Source organism: Odontomachus brunneus, unplaced genomic scaffold, assembly GCF_010583005.1.
Source record: "Odontomachus brunneus isolate Ranch 3 - 2012 unplaced genomic scaffold, Obru_v1 Obru_scaffold_050, whole genome shotgun sequence".
Classification (NCBI taxonomy): domain Eukaryota; kingdom Metazoa; phylum Arthropoda; class Insecta; order Hymenoptera; family Formicidae; genus Odontomachus; species Odontomachus brunneus.
In genome coordinates this window covers 468892-492973 of record NW_022639500.1, presented here as the reverse complement: position 1 = coordinate 492973, position 24082 = coordinate 468892, and the positions used below count along the sequence as shown (strand labels likewise).

Genomic DNA, 24082 nt, shown 5'->3' with positions numbered 1-24082 from the left:
TTTTTCCCCTCTTAATCGAAATATGTAGTTTTACCACTTACTCTAATTCTCAAACTATATCGCTCGCATACACAACGGACACTTCCTTATTGTTCGTTTCGTAATAAATAGCGAGGGAAGGAGCGTTAAAATGATTATCTTAGCGCTACACGTTTCCGAGAGTCGACTTGAATTCAATGAGCCCATTTTATGTAGAATTAATTATAACGTTAGCGAGTTTTAATATTAATAATATAATCGTACTGTCAAGACTCTTGTCTCAGAATAACCTTCAGATCGTCCGGCAATACATGCGTAATGTCGTCTATTCTCTCCTTCAGCCTCTCCTTTACAGAGTTATCGATTGGTACGTCATCGATGCAACTTCTCTCCAGTTTCTGCCGGATTCTCAAAATCATATCGACTACCTCCACTTCTTGCTTCCCTTGAACCCATGTTTTCAGATCCTATTCAATGTACATTATTACGTCATTATTGGTTATCTATGACGTGGGCATTCAGAGAGTGTATAAAGATTAGTGAATTTAATAATCGCGTACCGCCTGCGATAGCTTCTCCAATTGTTTGACCTGCAATTGCTGACTCAACTCCGTGTACCTGGCATGGAACCATCCGGAGAAGTTGGGCGATCGAAAGAACCGTTTATACAATCCTACCCAGTCTCCCTTAATACCTGTAGTCAATTGGGGACCGGAGCTACTTAAGCTAGCTAGGAAGTCGTCTGGATTGAACATTTGCGGTGTAGGAGTTGCCTGCGAAGAAAGCATTGAATTGTACAGCACACGTGCGACTCTTATAATCATTAGTTATCAGGACTTGACTCACCTTAAAAGGCGATATGTTCTTTTGCAACGGCATGAGAGTCGCAATGTACCTCTCGAGCGGGATCATGAAGCTCTCCGTTAGCTCGATCAGGTGACGTTTCAAGAGCGCAGTTTGCACCTCGCCCGGTCGTTTCGTCTGCACGCCCCTGAACAGCTTCTTCAGGATAGTCTTATCTTTCTGCAGGAACGGCTTGTAATGAGTGTAGACGCCAGGTTTCGAGTCCAGCACCTTGAGATTCTCGGACTTCTTGATTTTATATTTCTGATCTGCCGAGAGAACGCGATGTCCTGAATACACCACATGTTAGCGAACGTCATAGAACTTACCGCTGTTGCTGCCGTTGCTTATGCGGATGATATGCGGCCAATGTTGCAACGTTTTGGCGAAGAACGGATTGGTCACACCTAGAATCACGGCGGGCGGCGCAGGAGAGTCCGTGGTGTACTCCTTGAATTCCGAATCGTGTATAGTAAAGTACGGGCGGTGATCGGAGCAGTATTTCAACGGTGCGATCATGCTGAAACGTGTTTCCTTCGGTTATCACATCGTGGGTACGCGAGCGCGGAACGTACTCGCGAATGCATCGCTGCTTACGCTATAAGTGCTTGGACCATCTCGGAACATGTAGTGGGCGAGCCCGCCATCACGACAATCGGCTCGCTAAGAAGTACCAGCTCCCATAATAAATGTACGTAACTAACAACACTGGCTAAACTACGGAACATATCTCCCTCGTAGGCTGACGTCAACATCAGTCTTCGCGTCGCGTGCATATTCGGTGCATGTTCCATGGCAGCGATCGATGGGATAGTGGCTTTGTAATTTTGATTCGGGATATACGTCTGAAATGGTTTCGTATCTAAATGTAAAGGAACGTTTGAATCGACTTAAATATCGAGTCAGTCGAAGAGTTCGGGTCGATTTCTTAATCAATAAACCTGTCACCTACTATTTAACCGACGACTGATCAGTTTTCGTGTAAAGCAATAAAGTTAAACTTGACTCGAAAATTAACTGAACACTTCGACTGATGCGATATAACGGTTTCGTTATTTTTCGCAATATCTCACCTGAAATAATACACCAATAAGAGGTAAATGAACTATCTGCCCTGGAATTGGCGGAGGCCACTGATCGATTTCGCGCACCACGGCTTCCATGAGAGCAGTTCCAGTTTCGAAGAATTCGGGCGCGACTAAAGCGCACAATTCGCCAAACAAATTAACAAATGGCAGTTTCGTAATTATAACAACACTCTGAAAAAAGAATGTCATTAAATTACCCGTTTAAAATTAAATAAAAGACAACTCGGTTTATGTAGCATAGACGATGTATGAACCTTTTGAAAATATCCTCTTGGCAAAGACTTATCCTTCACTTGTCGAAAATACACGTATCCCCAGTAATAATCTCTATCAGTTTGCAGAAAAGAGGGCGACTTCCTGTCATATTCTTTGAGAGCACTGGTCTCTTGCACTACTTTACTACTTTGCCTTATTCTCACATGATACTGAGTGTCTCCCATGCAACCAGAATTGGAGTCAGGAAAAGCTAAATAACAAACATTGGATCTTTCCTGCTCTGATAGCTTGATATGAGTTGGATAAATTGCCTATAGAACAAAAATAGTAGAGAAAATCAAATTAGTACAAAAAATTAGTACAAATTAGTACAAAAAAATATATACATTTTTTCTCAGTAAATAACAGAGAAGTTATAAATTAAATTATCTTTCTAAGGACATAATTATTATATAAAGTGAGATAATAAGTAAACTTGTACCTCTATAGCTTGGCCTAATTCGAGATCAAAAGTAACAATGCATATACAATGCACCCAATTGTTGAAACGTTCCCATCTTGCATATGTCACTTCCTCCCTAAGGTTTGTGTTATCCCACTCTTTACTTGTGGAGCAAGAAGGAACTGACATTGTTCTCTTCTACTTAACTCACTAATGTAGTCATCAGCACATATGCATACGTATGACACATATGTCATTTGCCATTGTATAACATTATTCTCTTCAGCTGTATCACACCTGTACTGATGATATACTAATAATTATGTCATGTTACCATGGGCTATATAAGGATCTCCCCTCAGTTTCCTAAAATTAAATTATCATAATATCATAGATACAAAACCACAAATTTATAACAAGTACTACTTACCGTTACATATATGTTGCACCTCACAGCTTACACATGGATACGATATATACAAAAATTATAAATTTCTTCTATGTAAATACTTCGCGCTAAATTCGATCATTCTATACTTCACCGCTAATTTCTCGACTTTGTACTCTGTACGACAATAATTGAAGAAGTAAAATCCATATGTGATATACGTCCTGATATCTTGATCGAGAGTCGAGACGTTGTCATAGGCGATGTTAAGTCGAAAATCAACGGCGATCAGGAGCAGCCACGCGTAACCGTCGAGCGACGTATACGTGTGTACTCATTACAGCGCGCTTCACTATGTACACACAATTGTTAAAACCTCCACGCATTCTCGATTTCTCGACAACAATCCATTGAACGGCACGCCAGTCGAACTCGCGGGACGATTGATGTATTAATGATATTGACGTGCGAGCAGACCGCTGTCTCAGCAACGATCAGATCGAGACGGAACAGCTGCATACGTTGACATTCATGTACACAAGCGACGCTCACATTCGCCTCATTGGAGAAAGTCCTCATAGTGTTTGAGTACCAACAACGATGCCTTATAACCTCTTACAAATGTCTGTGCCTGTAGCGCTCGAAAAGTATTTGGTATTCCTCCTGGCCTGTCACCTGCCTATTGACGTTAGACTAATCGGCTTCGGCTGTCCTGTTATTCTTCGTGCTGACGAGTCAGCAGCATCGTCCAATTGTGCCCAACTTATCTTACTGTGTGTTTGCCATTTCTGTGATCTCTGCCAGGCCAGCCAGAAAGAGCAAGTACACGCGATCATCTCTCTCTCTCTCTCTCTCTCTTCATAGGTGGCTCTGAGCGTAAAGTGCATGCGATCGTACTCCAAAGTGGGAATGGGCGATGTTCGACCCATGTATCGAGAAATTCGATGAATCGATACATAAAACATAAATGAAATAATGCGAACGGTTTAATCCTGGCCTAAAGGCCATCAAAATTACATAGCGCATATGCATAGCATAAGATAGTATGGACCAATGAGCATCGAATATTAAGTATCAATCATCAATATGGCGACTTAATATTCAATGTTCATTGGTCCATATGATCTTATGCTATGCATATGAGTCTATGTAATTTTGTGTGTGATGGCCCTAACGTTTGCAAACTAATTAATAAGTGAATAAAAAGTTTGAAATTCCCTCGTTAGAACGATTTTCTCTTATTTTTTATCCTCTTCTCTCTCTGTCTCCCTATCTCTCCTTGACACTCCCTGTCTCTCCCTGCCTCTTCCTGTCTCTTTCTGTCTCTTCCTGCCTCTCCCTTCTCTCCCTGTCTCTCCCCGTCTCTTCCCATCTCTATCCATCTCTCCCTGTCTCTGCCTGTAATAAATTATCAACCTTATTACTTTAAATACAATAAAGTATCAAAAATTTTTATTGAAGGATGAAGTTGGAAACTGACAAGTAGGCATTTCTTATTTTACTCGATATATAAGCAATAAACAATATTAAGAATTGGAATTTAATACATCTGAAAAGTAGAAACTTCAAGATTTAAAATGTTTTGGTAAGATAGCTTATCAAGAAGTTGGAACAGTCGACCCTATAAATACCGGCCTAAGAAATTATTAGATCCGTTATGCTGCGTGTGTCAACAAATTAGTTCCAAAATCTCCGTTACGAGCCGCCACTGTACCAAGTAGTGACTCAAAGCTAATTAGTGTGTATGCGTGGGTGAGCTGTGTTTACAAGAATTCGTTGCTATGGCAACAATTTTGAATCACGACAAGAGTGCATAAATATTTTTAGCAATATTTGCGAGATTTATTATTTTATATATAATATTTTATGAAACATACAACAAAATAATGGACGTAGTAGTAGAATCGGACGCTCAAATTATTCTAAGCATAAAAGAAGGTAAAGTATTACATATATTTATTTAAATTGTTTATTTTGGGAAGTAAAGTAACGACAAAATTTGCTTCTAAAATTAAATAGTTAATTTGTACATTGATGTCATTTAAATTTATAATTTTTTAAATCTTAACATTTGTTACTTTCAATAAACTTTTTATTTCTTAATTATGTTGAGATTAACCTGTGATGTACCTTAAATTTGTGTCAATTTGTACATTCTAAAGATAATGTTTATAAATTGTGTCAACACAGTTATGAAATATGATTGATAATAAAGAGAATTGAAATAATATATAAAATATGATTGATAATAAAGAGAATTGAAATAATAACCTAAAAATATAAATCTAAGAAAAGAGAGAATGTATTTATGGATTAGAAAAAGTTATTCCTATCAAATGATATTTTTTATACATGTATATATTATAGGAAGATATTTTGAACAAGTTTTACAACCAACAATGTTAGTTGGAACTTTAAATGGGCATTCCTTAGAAACTGACAAAGTTGAGTCAAATTCGAATCCACAATATGATACTGATCTGGTATGGGAAACCAATAAAAATCTATTAAGAAAGTAGGTATTGCTATTCTATCTATATTATCTATATTGTATTATTATCTATATTGTCTTTATAATATTGTGAGAGAGAGAAAAAATAAAAAATATATATATTTTATTCCATATCTAATTTATAGAATGCGATCAGGACAAACAATATTGAAGTTGGAATGTTATGCTTTTAAAGAAAATGAGAGTAAAGAAAAAATTGGACATGTTCTGTTAAATATACGTTCTGCACACTTAGTATATAAATATGGAAATCTAAATCAAAAAGCAAGTTGGCATAAATTGATAGGATTAAGAAATGATCTTAAAACACATAAACCTGAATTACTTCTGATATTGAGAATTGAAGATTGCAAAAATACAAGTTCAAATACAGTATTAGAGGTATATTATATATATTTTCATATTTTATAAAAATATATCTAAAATATATCTATATAATAAAATATAATATTTATGTCATTGTATTACATATTACCACAAATATCTCTCTATAATTGTCTTACAGGTAAGAAATGTAATAATAAAAGATATTATTGCACAAAGTGATAAAATAGTACCTTATCTACATCTTGATGAGTAATTAATTCAATTGGGGCTCCTGAACACTTGTTGTAAATTATTCTTGCTAAGTATCAAAGTCACATGTATATAAAATTTGCATCTGTTATTATCTGAGCATCTGAACAAGGATAGCATTGTGCATCTCATGTATACAACTTAAACTGCAATACATTAAAACTAAAACAGATGTTCTATGCAATCCTGATACAAATATATTTAATTTAATAATAGCATAATAGTATTTGATATTATAACGAAAAAAATATTAATAATATTAAATCAAATGGTAATTATATATAATAGTAAGAGTAATAATGTTATTGAATTTCAGAAATGTCCAGAAGTTGAGTCTTACAAAAATTCTAGTGGTGACTTTAAAAAATTTGACTCAATTGGCACTTCCGACGAAACGAAATGTGCAACGGAATACAAATATGCAAATGAGCAATTCACTGATTGTCAACGCATAAAAAGTCAAATGGATAAAATGACGTGTTTATGCTCGAGTGATACTACAGTCTGCAATTGCATTAACACTAAATGTATAGGATCTTATCATTGTTATTGTCTATATATTTCACTTATGACGATAACATTTGTATCCCCAAAATTATCTGGAAAACGAATTGAATTTCGGTTTGTATGGTTAAATTAACTTATTTCTCACGAATTATAAAACATAAAAAAGACAAAATTTTACAAAAATGTAATTTTTATATAGATTTCAACATCCTAAAGCTAAGATGACGTCAACAGCGTATGCAACAATGTCAGTTTTATCAGGCGAAAAAACTAAATTACAAAATATTGGATGTCAGTTTCATTTTATATCCATGCCAGACGAAATTAAACAGTTACTGGAGTCTTTTCCACCAAAGATTAGCATGTATGATACAAATGAAGGCGCTAAACTATTGTCGCTATTAAAGTTGGATTTGAAACCATTATTTAATCAAGATAAGGTAACATTAAATTTATAGTGACAGTGACGATCTTAGGACATAAAAATTAATATAATAATTTTTTTCAGCCTTTGTGTCAATATAAATTATCTTTGCACGATGCAGATCAAAATAAAATTGGTGATATAGATGTTATGTTCAAACTGGAGAATCGTGGACCACATCTTTTACTTAAAAAAGAAACTACTGGTATAATATATATTATTATATTTTTGACAGCAAAAAAAAGAGAGAGACGACAATATAATTATAATGTAGTATACACATTTTTATTCAAGGTAAAAACTTAGATCCTCCGATATTAGATGATAGCTTGGCGTATAAAATAGTAGATGAACTCGAAACATGGAAAGAACGTGAAAAGGAAATGTTTAAAGCTGAGGTAAAGTAAAAAGACTTTCAATTTAATAAGAGAGAAACATGATTTATATACGAACTGAATTTATAACGACTTGAATTATAGCTCAAGAGGAAAGAAGAACGACACTTAAATATACTGAGTGAGGAATGGCGAAGACAAAAGGAAAACTTAGAATCGAAACTTGCATGCAGTGTTGAACAATGTAAGATACTAGCGAACAGTTTGAATAACGCCACTGAAGATTTAAGAATGCGTAGATTAAAGAGTTTGGAAAATGAGACTAGATTGATTAAAGCAAACGAGGACATACAATGGAGATATGAAGTTAAATTACAGGAGCTTAAGGATTCTTGGCATGCAATGCAGAATGATCTTACAGAAAAGGTTCGTAAGTATATTCCAAGGATTTTCTCTGCATTCTTTTCTTTCTAAGTCATATGTTTATCTTTCTTATTCTAAGTCATATGTTTAGCAATATTATGAGATATAAAAATTAACTTTATGCCGTATTTTATGCAGGTAAGCAAACTCGAGGAAAAGAAAACTGCTCTAGAAGCGCAAGTAGAAATATTGATGTACGAAAATGAAAATTTAAAATCATCGATAAGCAAACAGACAAATGAATTACAAACATATCAGGAGAAATCCTTAACTCAAAATCAGACAACATCACTTCTGCAAGAGATAAAAATACTTAAAGAAAAATTGGACAATACCCAAAAGGGGAAATCATATTTTAAAGAGGAGTGGGGCAAAGCTGTTCGTGAAATACAAAGAATGAAAATTGATCATCATCAAGTTCAAATAAAGAACAGTAAAGAGGAACTAAAAAACGTCGAGTACGTATTATATCGTTTTAACTTTACCTGTACACCAGATGTTCTATTTTAGTTAAACCAACTGTCCTAGTTAAAAAATCCAATCCTAGTTAAAAGTTTGTAAATTTGACTTTAAATTTGATTAAACAATATCATATTGTTTAAATATTATATAATGTGTAAAATATTGCACAAAGACGTACTGTATTTAAATTTTGTAAATATAATATCTCTGTATGACTTCTAAATTTCACTTCTTCTGTGCACAGCTTGGCGGAAGTTTTATCTATAGACACAAGAGCTTTGAACGATGATCAAATTCTTTTGAACGAACTGCAGAAGGAAATTGACATAATCAAGCCGAAGCAATCTTTCGCTCCGAAAGAAACTTATAGTCAAATCTTTGCGCCAGTCCACAATATCTACTCTAAAGTTTCTTGTAACAAAACTGTACCTGGTAAACCGAAGGAGTGCAACGAGCGATTACAAACGCTGAAGGAAGAACGCGACTCTCTTTTAAGGACCGGGAGTTACGCGTTAGATGACATAATAATTAAAAAGCTCGATACAGAGATACGATCTTTAATGGTAAGCAGGTAGTGAATATATTGTAATGTTGAGGATAATAACAAACGAAATCAATTAAAAATTCCACTTTCGCCGGTAACGTATTTTTATGGAAGTAAAACATCCGTGTAATTTAAAAATAAAAACACTTTAACATGGTTACATCATAGCGGAGCAATTTACATACATTTGTATAAATAAATATTTTGTAAGTGAAACTTCTGTTATTTAGTGCTGTTTTTCATTTGACTTAGCTCTTATAAAGTACGGAAGTACATCTAAAGGAGCGGGATAATTTCTCAACCATTTCGGTCCGAAAGAAATCACCTCTCGCTTCGGATCGAGCCATATTCCCGCAGGTAAATAAATATCACGAGTAATGGCACCCTCTTCAATCACTGGAGCAACCAGAATGGAATCTCCAAGAAGATATTCTGCAGTTGTGTAATAATATTAACAAATTTTTGGAGACCATGTCTACCGTGTCTTCCAAATTTATCGAGCTACTACTTATCTACGTGACTCAATAAATTTGGAATTGAACATTATACATCTTAAGAACTTACCATCGTTAATTTTGTGAGCTTCCTTATTAGTCGGATCGACCCACCAGATAGGTGGATTTACGGGTGTACCGTTGGTGATAGCTCGCTGCATATGTTCTAAAATTTCTGACGCGTACTCTGCATGCAATGCAGTGTATTTTCTACAGATGGCGATGGTCTAATATAAAAAGTAAATATTTTTTTTTTTTAGAAGTGTATAGAGGGGGGAAGGGGTATATACATATATCAGTGAATCACCGTATATTGGTGAACTGCATTATTTCCTTTTCTGTGACGATAAAAAATAATAAAAATATATTTTTTCAAATCTAAAGATATATCGTCAATTTATAACTGTGATATAATTACAAATCAAAATATTCGTGAGACTAGATGGTCATTCACTGATTCTTTCTTCATCTGATCTCTCTGTCTCTTTCAGGATATAAATTTTAAAATATACCATAGTATAGTTACAATATATTATTTGTAAAGACGATATTTGAAATCTAATATATGATAATGAAAGGTAATTTTATGATTATATAATATTTTTACTTAATAATTAAGTTATGTGATAATATTAATTATTCATTCAGAATGAAATATTTATTTTCCAAAGCTACTCACTTCGTTGTCGAAATCCCATGGCACAAAGGAATATTGCAACGACGGCATGAAAACATTTGCCTGCAGCCACCTGATAAATATCTCTTTAGATGGGTACTCTGTACCATTGAGCGAACCGTCCAGGTAGCCGTTGCCGCCAATCATGTCCGGAAGGACGTAGACATATCCGTTCAAATTCATTTGCAACAGAGTTGTGATCAGAGTTGGCAGACCGTTATTCCACGTCCACTTTGTGTCTTTGTCGATCATGCGGACGAACATCGATAATTCCTGGGTTCGCCATCCTACTCGTACCTCGATATTGTCATCGAAGTTGGCGGACAGCGCTGCAACGTATTCACGCGTGTATATTCCCGGTTGCATGTCGAGAGAACCGTTTAAACTCGCCACCTGCGGCAACCAAGATTCCTCGCCCGCGTCGAATTTGAAGCTGTCGATACCGCTCTTCTGGAGAAGCTTTAGTCGCGCTATCCACCAGCTTACTGCTTCCGGATTTGTGAAGTCGATCGTGGCAGCATTTTGACCTGTAAAAAGAAATATGCATCAAAGACAAGAGCTACGAAAAGGTATATTGTTCATTTATTTATTCATTTTTACTAGTTGATTTTATAAATCCTAATAGAAAGTCTGATCGGTTTTACTTATTCTAATACAGCCATACCTTGCCACCACTGCATCTGAACGCGTCCGTCGAGGCTCTTTACAAAGTATGAATTGTTCAACGCCGTAGAGTATGCGGGTTCGCAGTCTTTATTGATGAAAGGATGTATCCATAGAGTGACGCGGAAGTTCTTCTCTTTCAATTTCTGTACAAGAGCGGTGACATTGGGAAATTTAGTGGGATCGAACTCGGCGGAGCCATAACAGGTTTCCCAATTGTCATCAATCTCGAGCTGGCTATTATTGAACCCATTGGCGATGATCTCGTCCGCGAAAGTCTCTACCACCTTATCGGTGACATTAGCTTTGTACCTTGCCCAAGTTGACCATATGGGATGCCGGACCATCCGCTCGTTAGGATGACCCTTGGGTTTGCCCAGATGAGTCGTCACCACGTACTGATGAGCGGTTTTTGGGTCTGCGAAGACACCCAATTCGTAATTGAGTTGGACACTCTCTCGATGTCGGTAAGGAGTCTTGTTTTTGGCAATCAAACACAAGTACTTGTCCTTATAATTGTTCTGATCAATGAACAGCGAATTCTTCTCGCTGACGTAGATGTAAATTCCTTTGCCTGAGAGCCAATAACGTTCAGCTAATGCCATATTTGCAGGATGTGTCGGCAGGTATGGTTCTTCTTCATAATACATGTGTTGTATAGGCCAATGTTGATAACGCAATTCTGGCCCGCCAAACCACTGCGTGCCCTCAGTGAATTGGTAACAATCGATGATCTCGGCAGAGGGATTGGCGATGTTGCGAGTAACATTGACGACCTCGCTGTTCGTATCGGCTTGGATAACAGTGTGTAAGATCTTGCCGCTTTTTACGCAGATTTTATTAGCGCCGCAACTCTGATCGAACGTGAAGGGATCCTGCAGCGTGTCCGGTTGAGTCTTAGTATGAAAAACATTGATCATGTTCTCGCCGTCTGCAAGAATTGTTGCATATTATTAAGTTTGAAATGTAATTTTCAGCGATTTTATGTCATTTAGACTTGCAGAAGTAGTAAAAAAATCAATTTATCAAGATAAATAAAGATGGTTACTACGATGCTCACCATTTTTCGTAAGATTGAGAATCATGATACGATCAATTATATTCACTTGAAAAAATCCATTTTTAATGCTTATCTTGATACTTTTGTCAATATTGACGACTTCTCTGCTGTCAGCTAACACATTGGCAGCAAGTAGTAGTAATGTTATCAAAGAACGCATTGCTGTAGTAAATATAAGATATTACGAAAATCAGAAAATATAATAGACTGATAGTAATATAGTCAAGTTTAGATTTAGATCAAGCTACATGATAATAGTAATTCTTCACTGGCGAATAAGTAAAACGCGATATAGTATCTTTTTTCGCATATATCTATGATGTCGGAAATTACATTAGTTACCGAAAATCCCTATGATATAAGTATCTTGAGAACATATAAGAGTTTGAAGAGAATATCTTTTAAATATTTTATAGATATATTATACTCTACATTTTTTACACATACGTTCTTCACGTTGTTCTGTCTTAATCTGAAGAAATTGTGCACTTACCGGTTCGTAACAATAGTTGCATCTCGCGCATTACACTACTCCTGTTTACAACTGATTCAGCGACGCCGTTTATACCGGTTTATATAGCTGTCCGATATATGTAATAAATATTCTACTATTATCCTTGTTCACTACTATATACCATTTTCTTAATTGATAATAGGATTCTAGTATACCATTAGTATTATCTGTTATAGCTTATCTAATTTTTAAATATCAGTATCTCCGGAGTTTTCCGTATGTTAGTTGTACATTCTTTTAAGCATTGTAACTTTTATATTTGTGTTTATCTATCTGCGTAAACAAATGATGCCAGCGCGTAAAGGAGTGCGCAATTTTCCTAGTAGGATTATGTGTACTTCCGCTATAATTTACATATTGTTTTTACACTAATTAGCGAGCATCATTAATGATAAGCGAATAAGAAAAAATAGCACTTACCAATATTAATTTGGACATATAATTACCAATATAATTGGTAATTACCAATGTAATTAATGTAAATGCTAAGAGAGATTTTAATATCTTGATCAGAATTGCAATATCAGGTTGTAATTATTTAAAAAACATATCCTTAAAATAATTATGAAACAATTTGTGTCCTACTGGTACTGTTATACACATAGTACTTTTTAATCAAATAAATATTTATATATGATAAATATTTTCTTATTTTGCTAATAAGTCAAATAAGAAAGAGTATCAACTGTCGCTTAACGAGTTACGACTCGATTAAACCTATACAATTTTTATAATAACATCTAGGAAATATCAGAAGTAAGAAAAGTTCATAAGAAAAGTTGACTCCACTTAAAACTGATTTTTCCATCGCATACACAGGTGATAAGTATTCGATTTTATCAGTAATATTATCAGTCGCGAATAAAAGATACTCGGTAAATCTACTACAGTCATTACTTGTCCACTATTTATCTATAAAGAAGTATGAATAATATGGAGTGTTAAATATTATGCGATGTGCTATACACACAATATATAGGCTTATAAGTAATGAATACAATAATATTACACGGTGTTAACTATCAACTGACGACATTTATTCTTTTCAGCTGCAGATATCTTGTATCATGAGGGTATCGCTTGACACGCAGCCGGCCCTGGGTCGGACAACCGCATGCGGGCAGAAGCGACCGACGACGACCGAGGAACAATTACCGTATCCGGTCTACGCAGTTCGCCGCTCACTCATGCGGTGCTTCGGACAGTACAATTTCGCGCTATCGCGCACCATGTGCGAAAGCGAGATACTCATCAACCTCGTACGAAACTGTCCTATACTTTATGATACGAAGAATAAAGATTACAAGGACAATGCGAAGAAGGCAGAGACTTGGGCGAACATTGCGATTAAGTTGCGTTTAGACAATGGTGAGCGACTGGCTTCAACGAATCTTAAATAAAATCGCTATTACAATTGTGCGAGTAAACTTGTCGTCGCAACACTATTACATATTAATAAAGAAATATTACGTTAGTGTAATTATTATATTTATACAATAGCTACGTTTACCAGAAACCATCGCTTAATAAACTTTTAATAATTATTGCCTGTGATTGAAGTGATTGTATCTTTAGAGATCTTCGACAGATCTATAAAATACATCAATCAGAGATAATAATCATTAAGCATTAGTTTTTACTGAAAACTTACTTTTTACTTGTAAAAACTTACTTTTTACTTGTGTATTTTTAATACTTTGTTAGTGTTTTTTACGAATATTGCATTGTAAAATATATAAAAACAATACTAGATTAAATTATATACTGTGATTACATCTAAACAATTTAAATAATAATTATGAAAATAAGTGAAGACCCAAAATTAAATATGAATGCAATGTTAAATATAAATATAAAATAATATATAAAAATATAAAATATAAAAATTAAATTCAATGTGATTAAATTTAATTAAATAATAAAATAATAATTTAAGTAATTAAATTTTAATTTTTATAAATTTTATTACAATCGAGATTCTTTTACATTATAAAAATTGCAGCGTTTGCAAACAGCTATTATTTATTATAAAAATCTTTAGAAATTTGTTATGTATATCTTATCTTCTTTTTTCATTGCATAATAAATTAATTTAATTCAATTTAATTGTGTTCTAGGTTCCGTTGCGAAGAGTAAATGGAGACATCTACGAGATAGTTATGCTAAATATTTGCGAACACAATCAAACACCGCAGGACAATGTAGTAAAAAATACAAACATTGGGCCTGGGCTAGTCAAATGGAATTTTTGAAGCCACATGTGACTACCAGACAGTAAGTTATTAAAGAATCAACCGTTACTGTTGACGGATACCGAAGATGTGTCATTCGACGTAATAGATTGAGAAACAAGATAAATGCATGATGTAATTAATTACGAACCACAACTACGACTTCGATAAAATATATTCATATACTGAGGATGTCGTGGATATTTTGTGAATATAAAAGTCAAAATTAATTTCTTCAGAGAAAAAATTTCTTTTAGAGAAAAGAAGTTTTTTAGATCAACTTCTAAAAATATTTGAACGATTTAATGGGGGGTTTTTATGTACAGGACAGATTACATTCACACTGACGATTATTCAGACAGCGATGCAGAAACCAAGATAAAGTCCGAACCTACGTTGGAAGAATACGTTCAGTATTACGAGGAACCATCTAACGAGAGGCCATTAGTGTTGTCTTTAAGAAAACGGAAATCGCAACAAAATCTGTACTCCAATATACCTGACGAAACTTTCGAATATTTGCAAACTGGCAAACTGCAGAAATTCATGGATGCGGTAGATCTACTCTTCTTAAGTCATGCGCAAACGTTGAAAACTTTTTCCCCGCAAAGACAAGCCACAGTAAAACTTCAAATCGCACAGATCATAAGTAACGCGGAATTAGAACAATTGGAAGAACTCAATCCACTACAGAAATTCTCATCACCCTCATCTCCTTCCTCTTGAAAATCTTACAAAATTATTAGTATCTCACGCTAAGATAAACTTACACACATTCATTGTCTTTGATTAATATTATTACAATGTGATAATTTAAGATGTTACATTTTTATAAAAATGTTAATATGCATATCAAAACTCTTCGTTTTCTTTATAATGCATAAACAAATGTATTTTTATATTTATGATAGAATATATACTTTGATAATAAAAATCAAAAAATCAAATTGTCATTAACAAACTTCTTACTCTTCGCAACGTCGCTCCCGAGATTCGATATTATATATAAACATCAGATTTGTATAATATTCTCTCTAAGATACATGTAGCTTTTTTAATAATCTTGCTTTGTCGATTGAATTCATTGGCATTTAGAAAATTGCAATAACATCTATAATAACATAAGCTCGAGAAAGCTTCGCGAGTTATAAGGTCCCTTGACACTCCGATATTGGATAATGTTTCAAAAATTGAAATACACTTTTACTGCTTTGCCATTTATACTTGTATATTATTAAGATATATATGCAACGATTGATAGACACATTTTTACTTATGATATTAGTACTATATTTTCATACGTAGTACTCTTCAAAATAATTGTACATATTCTAATAAAAGTTAATTAATCTGTAAAATGGAACTTAACACACCTGTCTGTAGGCTGTGAATATACAAAAATATATCATATTGTTATTACAATTGCATATACAGAGTGTGCTTCTTATTATGACCACTTTAAGTATCTGATATCCCTCATGAAAATTTGTTATCATCAAAAATAGCAGAATGATCACGATAAGAAAGACATCCTGTAAGTACGCACTCCTTCCTGTGATGAAACAAGACACATCTATATTATGTTATTACACGAATATATGTGTACATAATGTACAAACAAGCAATACAGATCATATTAATAAGAAAATATTCTGAGATATAATAATATCGCCATTATAATAAAACTAAGATATGTAAATTGATTATCTAAAAAATTCATTGGTAAAACAAAAAGCTTACAAACATATAATCGTTGTTTGAAATTGCTACAAAAGTGAGGATCTTGACAGTATTTTTGTTATCTACAAAAATAATTGAAATTTCTTTAGTTTTATGTGTGCTGAGATTACAATTTTATAGAAAAATGAAATCAAAATTAGATTTGCACAAATAGTATAATTAACTGGAATATAATAATATTTTTCTAAGTTACTCTCATATTTCCAATTACAAAATTAAAATTACGCAATATATTTATGTAACGCTCTATGCAATTTGATGTGTCTATCTTGAAGACATAGTGTTTTGCGCATTGGAAGCCCATTTTACTTCAAAGGAAGAACAAGAATGCTAAACACCAATAAATGTGTGTATGAGAGAATGTATATGAGAAAATATAGTTTGTACAATCGCAACATACTTAAAATGTATACACAAACTCATGTAGTAAACCGACCAACTTCTAATACATGAGATATTATCACACAAAGATCAGATAAATTTCATTTGTCGAAAAATTAAATGTTTGTACATAATACATCTATATTTATTTTGCCACAAAAAAATTAATATAAATTTTAATAACAAAAACCACAAGTTACAGTTAGTTCTACAATGTTACTGTCAAATTTTGCGTAGCATAACAAAATTATCACTAAAACAAAATCATAATATCGATGCTCAATTATTGAAACTATTATTACTCATTTTTAACAAATCCGTATTATTATTGTTTAACTCAGTAACTTTCTAATCCTGCCATAATATCACATTTTTTCTAAAACCTTTATTGCATAATTCCATATAAATAAAGGTGTTGTAGATCAATAAACTTTAAATTAACAAGCATAAAATTTAATAAATAATTTTAACTAAATTTTCAGTTGTATAATATAGAAAAATAAATATTATAGTGTATTACAAAATATCACAAAAGTTGTTACATTGTTAAGTTGTTTGTAAAACTGTTGCTAGATAACAGAATAATAGTTTAGGGATTATGCAATAAAGGGAGCATTAATATAATCCTTTATCGTAATGCTTGCGATATGCACAACAAACTCGCATAAATTTTACGAAATTTTAGGAAAGATAATCCAGATAAAATTCTCATCAAATTTACAATAGAGCAACCAGTCTGTTGAACAAGTGATACAATTTTCTGAACAAGTACTTATGTATAAAATATACCTTATGTTATATTAGTGTCATGTAATATTACTCGATCGAATGTATTAAGGATAATTCAACTTACTAGAGCAAAATGGAAAAACTTGTTAGTTTATATAAAATCAGAAACAAAGAATGTATTGTTAAACCGATCGATAGTATTATATACACCTTAATGTTTAAGATCATCGTAAAGCCCTTCGTGATCACATTAAATTATTATAGAGGAAAGTTATTTACTACAATTCATTGCGCGCTTTGGAAGAGAGCGTAGCACGTTATTTTTTCTATATCGATCTTTACGCTAACAGGAAGAAATCGCGAGTACCAATGTTAATATGATATTTGAACTATTATAAACAAACAACGTGTAATATACATACATCTTAACAATAATACGAGAAAGAAAGATACATAAATTTACACATTAAACATCCTTGCGCTTTTCTATTTTCTTGCTCTTAATGAAAAAATACGTTTCATAAGTTACTCAAGCGACGGACATGCGTATTTTATGTTTAGATGAATAGACTGCATCAATAAGAGATAAAATGCAGTTATAGAGATACAAATATTTGTACATAAACGCTACGCGATTGGTCCAAATATAATTAAACCAATAACACACATATATTTCTCTATACCTATAGCACCCCTTGTATTATATTATTAAATTAAATACACATTTTTCCGTTATATTTCACTTGATACTAAAGTATCTTAATTTTCCTTAACCTTCAATCAATCTTCTTTTCTACATTAATATCGTTTGTGTAAAACATTTCTTCGACGTAACTACATTTTTAGGCAATATTTTATTTTACGTGCAACAAAGAATATAAAACAAAATGCGGAAAAAACATTTTTCTATATTAATTAAATTAAAAATAAGCAATTGGCCGTTTTAATGTTAATACTGTGAATTTCAGCATATATTTTTAAGTATCATTTTTTGGAAGCACAATTTTGTAACTCAGAATTTAGCAATTATGGGTCGGCAGTCCCTGTGCACATCTTTATATATATAGATCATAAATTTATAATATAGAAAGAATTCTTTATGTAGTTACTTGTCTTGCTAGAGTCGTTTTAGGTACATATAGGAGTGCTCGTAAAGCGTTTTGTAAAATTCACTCGATTTTGGCGCTTTTATATACAAGAATTTTGTCAATAATTTGGCTTTATCTTACTTTCACGCGTACTTATTTCTATATGCTACCGATAGTTTTGAGACAATTCTAATATAACGGGGCTTCGTCCGCAGATATGACTGGTTCCTCGTCGCTCCAATCACTGACAACCAATCCTACTGATCCGTGAAAACTCTGTGACCTTGCTACATGGCTAAATACAAATAGAAAAATATGTAGCACAGTTGAATCGATAAAACGCAAGTAAAGCAACAAAAATCTAAAATATTTTTTACACACATCCCTCCATCTGAAAAAAAATATTTCGATCTATATTTACATCGCATGATGTCGTTGAAGCTCGCTGATCAAATTGAACGTAATCACAATATTAGACAAACCAAATTCAAGATTAAATGAGTTTTCTTGAAGTTAATTATAAGACGCTATAATTTCCTCGCAAAAAATATCGTAAAAATAGATAAACCAATGCAAAACATAGACAGGCTATTTCTTTCGTTATTTTGAAAATTTTCGCCTGGTGGAATCTTCCAGTTAGTGCAATATAGGAAAAACAAGCATTTGTGTCAATAATGTGTTTTATGTTTTGTGCTCTTAAAAAGCGAAGAACATCTATTGAATACACTTTTTGAGAAAATCTATAGGACAAAATGTCCAAACAAATTTATACCATACCACTCTTACTTTTTTTTGCCATTATTTTTAGTTTATCGATCGCTATCGGTCCTACCAACACAGTAAAATGATTATTTTCTCAATCATGCATATAAAATGACCCAAGCAACACGAAAACCCAAGATGCACGTATCTTTCAGGTTTTCTTATTGCCTAGGAGGAATTTCTTATTTCTATTATTTCTTTTTCTACAAGGAATATTTGACGGTTTACCTTGGTGACATATTTTCGTTGATATTCTTCTTCGCCAAACCTGCTTTCCTCCTTCCTTCCATTGCTGCTTTCATTGGATCGTAGCTTTTGCGACGTTTCCAATTTTGCATCTCGACCTCCCGTATATTTGGCGCCGGAGGCTTTTTCGATTCTTTTGGTTTGCTTTTAGGCCCCTATAAAAACACTCGTATATTATAATACAGTATATATATTTGATTTACATTTATATCAGGAAATAAAAAGATGTTATAGACTTACCATGCCCAAAGTTCTACTAACTCGTGTGCTAGGTCGTCCCGAATCAGTTCTACTGATATTGCAAATGGATTCGGGTTTGCCACGGGCATCGTGCAAGAAATGTTTAGCTTTGTTTGCAGTGGAAGACACAGGTTTTGTTCGTTGCGGGTCCAGTTTTACTCTACGCAAACTAAAAACGCCGATCAGACATGCATGAAGAAACTGCGTAACTGATACTAATACATACCTAAGTTCTCTATTATATTTTGTATTGGAGATAGGAGATTGCGCCATGGGATGTCGTTCATCGCTGCTCTCGGTGTCGCTTGGATGGCGCAGTCCCTTCGGTATATTTTGATGCAGGCTATGACTCGTATCTTCATCGCTTTCGTTATCCGAGTCGAGAGGAGGGCGATATCCTGTCATGCGAGCGGACATGGCAGACACGACATTTTGAGTTGTTTGCAGATAAGATGAAGTTTCCAAGTCACTATCGCTATCCTAATAATAAATTTTACAATGAATACTATATATATATGTGTGTGTGTGTGTGTGTGTGTGTGTGTGTAAAAGAATGTAAATCAATTATCAGTTAAATATATATTATTTTAACATACCAACTGCGGACTGCTAGGTGGTGGTACTTGGTTGTCATGATAAGAATCATTAAACTCATTGTCTGACCAATCATTGGCCAGTGAGAGAGCACCTCCTGTACCATGAAAACTCGCAGATCTCAACACGGAATTGTCATGGCTAGGAGAAATATAATTCCTAAATAAATTTCAAAGGGATCATGCATGTACCAAATACTCTGTATCAATATACTCACTTTCCAGAACTATCTTCGGTACTGTGATGCTTTTTTGTATTATCTATCAATTTTTTTCTACCTTCCGCCGCTGCTTTCATTGGATCATAGCTTTTCCGTCTTTTCCAATTCTGAAATTCCACTTCCTTCGATGTGAGAGTGGAATTACTTCTACCAGACTTCTTGTGCTCTTTACTTGGCTTTTGGTTCGCTTTCTGATTGCCCGGAGGATGCTTAGAAAACAAATCTTATAATTAAAATACTTTACAGGCAATGTGAAATTAATCATTTAAAATTAATGCTTACATGAGTAGGCTTAGTAGCTCTCATACTAAATCTACCAGTATCAGTTCTAGATATAGATGGTGTCCTAAATTTCGTTGATTCTGATTTCTTCAATGACTCCTTACTGTGCGCTCCAACGCTACTTGTGCGACTGTGGTGATAACTTTGTTGTTTATTCATAGGTGCTGAAGTCTTTACTTCAGACTGTGCTCGTCTACGCCTTTCTTCCGGGGTTGTGTTCGGCGTTGTATCAGATTCGCAATTTAATCTACAAATAATAAGGCTTTATTTGTATAATCTATAGTTTTTGAGATAAATAGATGTATTAATACTTTCTTATTCTGTCCTATACATTCCCATATAATATTAAAATCTCTATGTAGTTTTTGTGTGACATACCTTGCTCTTCTTATACTAAAAGCTCTATTTAACTTGATCCCGGATGAGATCGGTGTTAATGGAGATTTCCTTTGTTGTTCGCCAGTTTCGCTGCTACTGTCAGAGGCGACGTGAAATTTTCCTCTTGACGATATCCTGTCAACGTCGCTGTTGTTGAAGCTGCTGCGACGCGTCACCATATTCTGCGACTTTATGTTTCTAATACTTGCGTTACTCGATGATCTTTGTATATTGAGATGCCGTTGAAATTCTGGACTGTTACGTGACACATTAGGCGCTTTAATAGAGATATCTTTATCAAAACTGGTTCCTTCATGATAATTTGTAGTGCTATTGGATTTTCTCAACATATACGGACTGTAAAAAAATTAATGTGCTAGTTAAAAGATAAGAACTAAAAGATATAACTAAATGTAAATATTAAGCAGTTTGAGATTAATATTTTAATGAAATCATGTACAAAGATATATACCTATTTTCGACACATGTAAAATATCCTATATTTTTCGCCTGTTGGGACGATTTCGTCATGTGCTTAGATCGTTCTAACATAGGAGAATTCAGGACTTTTGTTGCAGCAGCTTTACGACTTACAATAGGACTGTTAGTCAATTTTGGCGTAGGTGGTCTGAGACGGCTTAAGATGGGACTGTTTGTGTGCTGTTGCTTAAAATCTTCTTCCTTATATTTCATACTATTTCTTCTGGACGTATTAGATTCCGTTGTATCAGAAGCATATTCCTTCCTAAATTATAGAAAAGAAAAATTAATATTAAATAGTAACATTAAATTATATGTAATATAATTATAAAATATATGCACATATATAAAGAAGAAAATATATTAATTATACTAATTTGATCTAACTATTGCTGATCAAAATGTATCAAACAAAATGGTTCACCTATCAAGAGAGCTGCTTCTTCTTTCCAAATGGAGGGGTGACAAAACTTGGGACGGGCTGTTCATTAATTCTACATTCGTGTCAGCAGTCTTTGATCTGGCCGAACTTAAGTATTTGCGGACGCTTCGTCTATTTTCGTTGGTGTTGGCTCTTCGAAACAATGACTCGGACAAACTGCTGCGTCTAGCTGCGACACTATGTACAGGCGTACGTTGCGAGCTGTTAGGCGGCGTGTTGTAACTATTACTAGTATCATCGTCAGATTCACCGCCGGAATCTATGATCTGATGTTGACTCGAGGCCAAACCAATCCTTTCTTTTATTCGTACATACGTATCAGTATCTGGATTACTGTCCGATTGTTCCTGCACACAAAACTATGTAAATTAAACGGAAAAGATCACGGTATAATTAAAAGACTTAAAGAATTCTTGAATTATGATATTTTAAGTTTTCGCGGTATTGTCCAATATTTTGCTTGTTTTCCGGATTTTTCTTCCTTGTCGCGATCCAAATTCGGAAAATAAGCGAAGCTTTAAATTATTTAAGATCTAATTGATGCAGAATATCTCATATGATACATACATAACGATTACGCGACATTCGTTGAGATCTACTATGGACCGGAGATGGTATCTTAGTAGGACTGAGAGGCGGTGTACGCCCCGTTGAGCCGCCTATCATCGGAGGTAGTGAATTATGTTCCACTACTTGTGTAGCCCATTCCGATATCCACGCGTTGTTATCGCGAGAGATGCTCATCTGTAAAACAAAGTCATATCGTAAATATTTATACTATTACGTGCAAACACAAATCTTTACAAATATTACCTACCTTGAAATTATGAACGTACGCCTCATTACTTTCATCTTCTGTCAAAACACCAACGCTAAAAACTTTATCAATATCCATTCTTGCTTTCTCCTCGTCGGTATAATCTTTATGAATCGTGTAAGTCCCAGCTTCGCTCACTGCACCATCGGAACCGGCATCGACATTACTGACGTTAAATACATCTAGATCACTCTCTTCCACCTTTAAATCCATTGCATAACTAACGCTGGATAAACTGTTTTCTCTTCCGCTTGTGTTTTTTATGTTAAAATCATCGGTAATGTAATTCATATTTGATACTTTGTTAGTGATTGTACAAGATGTATCTTCAAAATCATTTACTTCTTTGTACTCGTGATCGACGTCGATGTACTCTATATTCTTCGTGTACAGCTTCTCGTTTTCGTCGTCGTCATAATTGTTAATCTGAACGCGACTCAAGTCATTTATCGTTGCGGATTTCGGAGACGTCCAATATACATTTTTATTGGATTCAATTGGATATTCGAGTTCTTGGGAAAGGCCTTGATGAGACGGTTTATTATGCCGCGATTCATCATCGCAAGATCTTGTCATTAAACATTGTTTATTTTTATGATAAGTATCTACATCTTCATTTGTAGATTTTTTTGTGCTAGAATGTGCTTTTGATGAAATCTTGACAGCTGAAAAAGACAAAATAACAAAAATATTGACAAAAAAAATTTCAAAATGTAATGTTCAGTTGTATTTTCCGAAATATTATAAAAAGGTGATAAAATTATAAAATAATTAATGTTCAAAATTTTTGGAAAAAATCACAATTTTTAGTGTGAGAATAGTTGTGACATCAAAGCCATCAATATGTTTGCACAAGCTTATTCAGAATCAGTAGAAGGTACTTGTAAGGAATATTAAAAAGCTTGGAGAACATGACTTCATCATGACTCATCTATCACAGGTATTCAATACTAATGCACAAGTAAGAATTCGTATCAAACATTTTTAAGTATTTTATTTTTGTAATTTGTAAATATAATAAAAATCTTTGAAAATAAATGTCAATACCAGAATATATAAAAATAATATAAATTTCTTGTTAAATAAATGCTAATAAATTTTATATATATATATATATATATATATATATATATATATATATATATATATAATTCTTAATTACTATAGTTCTATAAATACCATTTTTTTTATTTCTTATTTTTAACGCCTATATTATTTCTAATATAACAAATATTTTTAAAATCAAGGAAAATTAAAATAAAATACTTATTTACCTAATTGTTTAAATCTTCCTGATAATTGGTCA

The 24082-nt window shown here is 33.6% G+C and overlaps 5 protein-coding genes across 6 annotated transcripts in view; 2 read left to right on the top strand and 3 right to left on the bottom strand.

Annotated features, from left to right (window-relative positions):
- Nucleotides 1–245: 245 nt before the first annotated feature.
- On the bottom strand, nucleotides 246–3807 carry LOC116845242 (protein DENND6A). The gene is made up of 9 exons (XM_032817703.1): nucleotides 2999–3807; nucleotides 2608–2934; nucleotides 2165–2437; nucleotides 1896–2081; nucleotides 1420–1667; nucleotides 1152–1342; nucleotides 826–1091; nucleotides 540–752; nucleotides 246–446 (listed from the first exon to the last, which is right to left on the bottom strand). Exons 2-9 carry the CDS (start codon nucleotides 2755–2757, stop codon nucleotides 246–248), a joined length of 1728 nt encoding a protein of 575 aa, XP_032673594.1. The 5' UTR covers nucleotides 2758–2934; nucleotides 2999–3807.
- An 815-nt stretch (nucleotides 3808–4622) lies between these two features.
- LOC116845240 (centrosomal protein of 120 kDa-like) lies at nucleotides 4623–9143 on the top strand. 2 transcript variants are annotated; one of them, XM_032817701.1, is made up of 11 exons: nucleotides 4623–4894; nucleotides 5324–5471; nucleotides 5594–5849; nucleotides 6361–6665; nucleotides 6751–6991; nucleotides 7060–7180; nucleotides 7270–7373; nucleotides 7455–7736; nucleotides 7872–8191; nucleotides 8440–8758; nucleotides 8992–9143. In XM_032817701.1, exons 1-11 carry the CDS (start codon nucleotides 4843–4845, stop codon nucleotides 8998–9000), a joined length of 2157 nt encoding a protein of 718 aa, XP_032673592.1. In that variant the 5' UTR covers nucleotides 4623–4842; the 3' UTR covers nucleotides 9001–9143. The 2 variants fall into 2 exon arrangements, with proteins under 2 accessions (XP_032673592.1, XP_032673591.1); XM_032817700.1 differs by lacking the exon at nucleotides 8992–9143 and having other exon boundaries at nucleotides 8440–8800.
- Nucleotides 8826–12276, bottom strand: LOC116845241 (myogenesis-regulating glycosidase). The gene is made up of 6 exons (XM_032817702.1): nucleotides 12126–12276; nucleotides 11633–11794; nucleotides 10574–11503; nucleotides 9913–10436; nucleotides 9304–9460; nucleotides 8826–9171 (listed from the first exon to the last, which is right to left on the bottom strand). The coding sequence occupies exons 1-6, from the start codon at nucleotides 12154–12156 to the stop codon at nucleotides 8966–8968; spliced, it is 2010 nt and encodes a 669-aa protein (XP_032673593.1). The 5' UTR covers nucleotides 12157–12276; the 3' UTR covers nucleotides 8826–8965.
- Nucleotides 12277–13075: 799 nt separating this feature from the next.
- On the top strand, nucleotides 13076–16867 carry LOC116845244. The gene is made up of 3 exons (XM_032817713.1): nucleotides 13076–13514; nucleotides 14264–14420; nucleotides 14704–16867. Exons 1-3 carry the CDS (start codon nucleotides 13214–13216, stop codon nucleotides 15101–15103), a joined length of 858 nt encoding a protein of 285 aa, XP_032673604.1. The 5' UTR covers nucleotides 13076–13213; the 3' UTR covers nucleotides 15104–16867.
- LOC116845231 overlaps nucleotides 16644–24082 on the bottom strand; it is a 9269-nt gene continuing 1830 nt past the window's right edge. The window contains exons 3-15 of the mRNA XM_032817671.1: nucleotides 24051–24077; nucleotides 22777–23441; nucleotides 22527–22703; nucleotides 21942–22306; nucleotides 21510–21782; nucleotides 21038–21394; nucleotides 20660–20906; nucleotides 20375–20586; nucleotides 20160–20298; nucleotides 19790–20043; nucleotides 19564–19732; nucleotides 19306–19478; nucleotides 16644–18610 (exon numbers count right to left, since the gene is read on the bottom strand). Coding sequence (XP_032673562.1) covers nucleotides 18505–18610; nucleotides 19306–19478; nucleotides 19564–19732; nucleotides 19790–20043; nucleotides 20160–20298; nucleotides 20375–20586; nucleotides 20660–20906; nucleotides 21038–21394; nucleotides 21510–21782; nucleotides 21942–22306; nucleotides 22527–22703; nucleotides 22777–23441; nucleotides 24051–24077 — 3164 coding nt within the window. The 3' untranslated portion in view covers nucleotides 16644–18504. The remainder of the gene's footprint in view (nucleotides 18611–19305; nucleotides 19479–19563; nucleotides 19733–19789; nucleotides 20044–20159; nucleotides 20299–20374; nucleotides 20587–20659; nucleotides 20907–21037; nucleotides 21395–21509; nucleotides 21783–21941; nucleotides 22307–22526; nucleotides 22704–22776; nucleotides 23442–24050; nucleotides 24078–24082) is intronic.

What these genes read in the sequence shown, in the direction of transcription:
- LOC116845244 (XM_032817713.1), top strand. Translation starts at nt 13,214, where the DNA reads ATGAGGGTATCGCTTGACACGCAGCCGGCCCTGGGTCGGACAACCGCA. An exon ending in TAAGTTGCGTTTAGACAATG is followed by an intron (nt 13,515 to 14,263) that starts GTGAGCGACTGG and finishes ATTGTGTTCTAG; the next exon opens with GTTCCGTTGCGAAGAGTAAA. An exon ending in CCACATGTGACTACCAGACA is followed by an intron (nt 14,421 to 14,703) that starts GTAAGTTATTAA and finishes TTTTATGTACAG; the next exon opens with GACAGATTACATTCACACTG.
- LOC116845240 (XM_032817700.1), top strand. Translation starts at nt 4,843, where the DNA reads ATGGACGTAGTAGTAGAATCGGACGCTCAAATTATTCTAAGCATAAAA. An exon ending in TATTCTAAGCATAAAAGAAG is followed by an intron (nt 4,895 to 5,323) that starts GTAAAGTATTAC and finishes TATATATTATAG; the next exon opens with GAAGATATTTTGAACAAGTT. An exon ending in GGAAAACGAATTGAATTTCG is followed by an intron (nt 6,666 to 6,750) that starts GTTTGTATGGTT and finishes ATTTTTATATAG; the next exon opens with ATTTCAACATCCTAAAGCTA.
- LOC116845241 (XM_032817702.1), bottom strand. Translation starts at nt 12,156, where the DNA reads ATGCGCGAGATGCAACTATTGTTACGAACCG. An exon ending in GCAACTATTGTTACGAACCG is followed by an intron (nt 11,795 to 12,125) that starts GTAAGTGCACAA and finishes TATTTACTACAG; the next exon opens with CAATGCGTTCTTTGATAACA. An exon ending in AGCTCACAAAATTAACGATG is followed by an intron (nt 9,172 to 9,303) that starts GTAAGTTCTTAA and finishes ACACAACTGCAG; the next exon opens with AATATCTTCTTGGAGATTCC.
- LOC116845242 (XM_032817703.1), bottom strand. Translation starts at nt 2,757, where the DNA reads ATGTCAGTTCCTTCTTGCTCCACAAGTAAAGAGTGGGATAACACAAAC. An exon ending in CAAGAGGATATTTTCAAAAG is followed by an intron (nt 2,082 to 2,164) that starts GTTCATACATCG and finishes TTCTTTTTTCAG; the next exon opens with AGTGTTGTTATAATTACGAA. An exon ending in AGAACATATCGCCTTTTAAG is followed by an intron (nt 753 to 825) that starts GTGAGTCAAGTC and finishes CTTTCTTCGCAG; the next exon opens with GCAACTCCTACACCGCAAAT.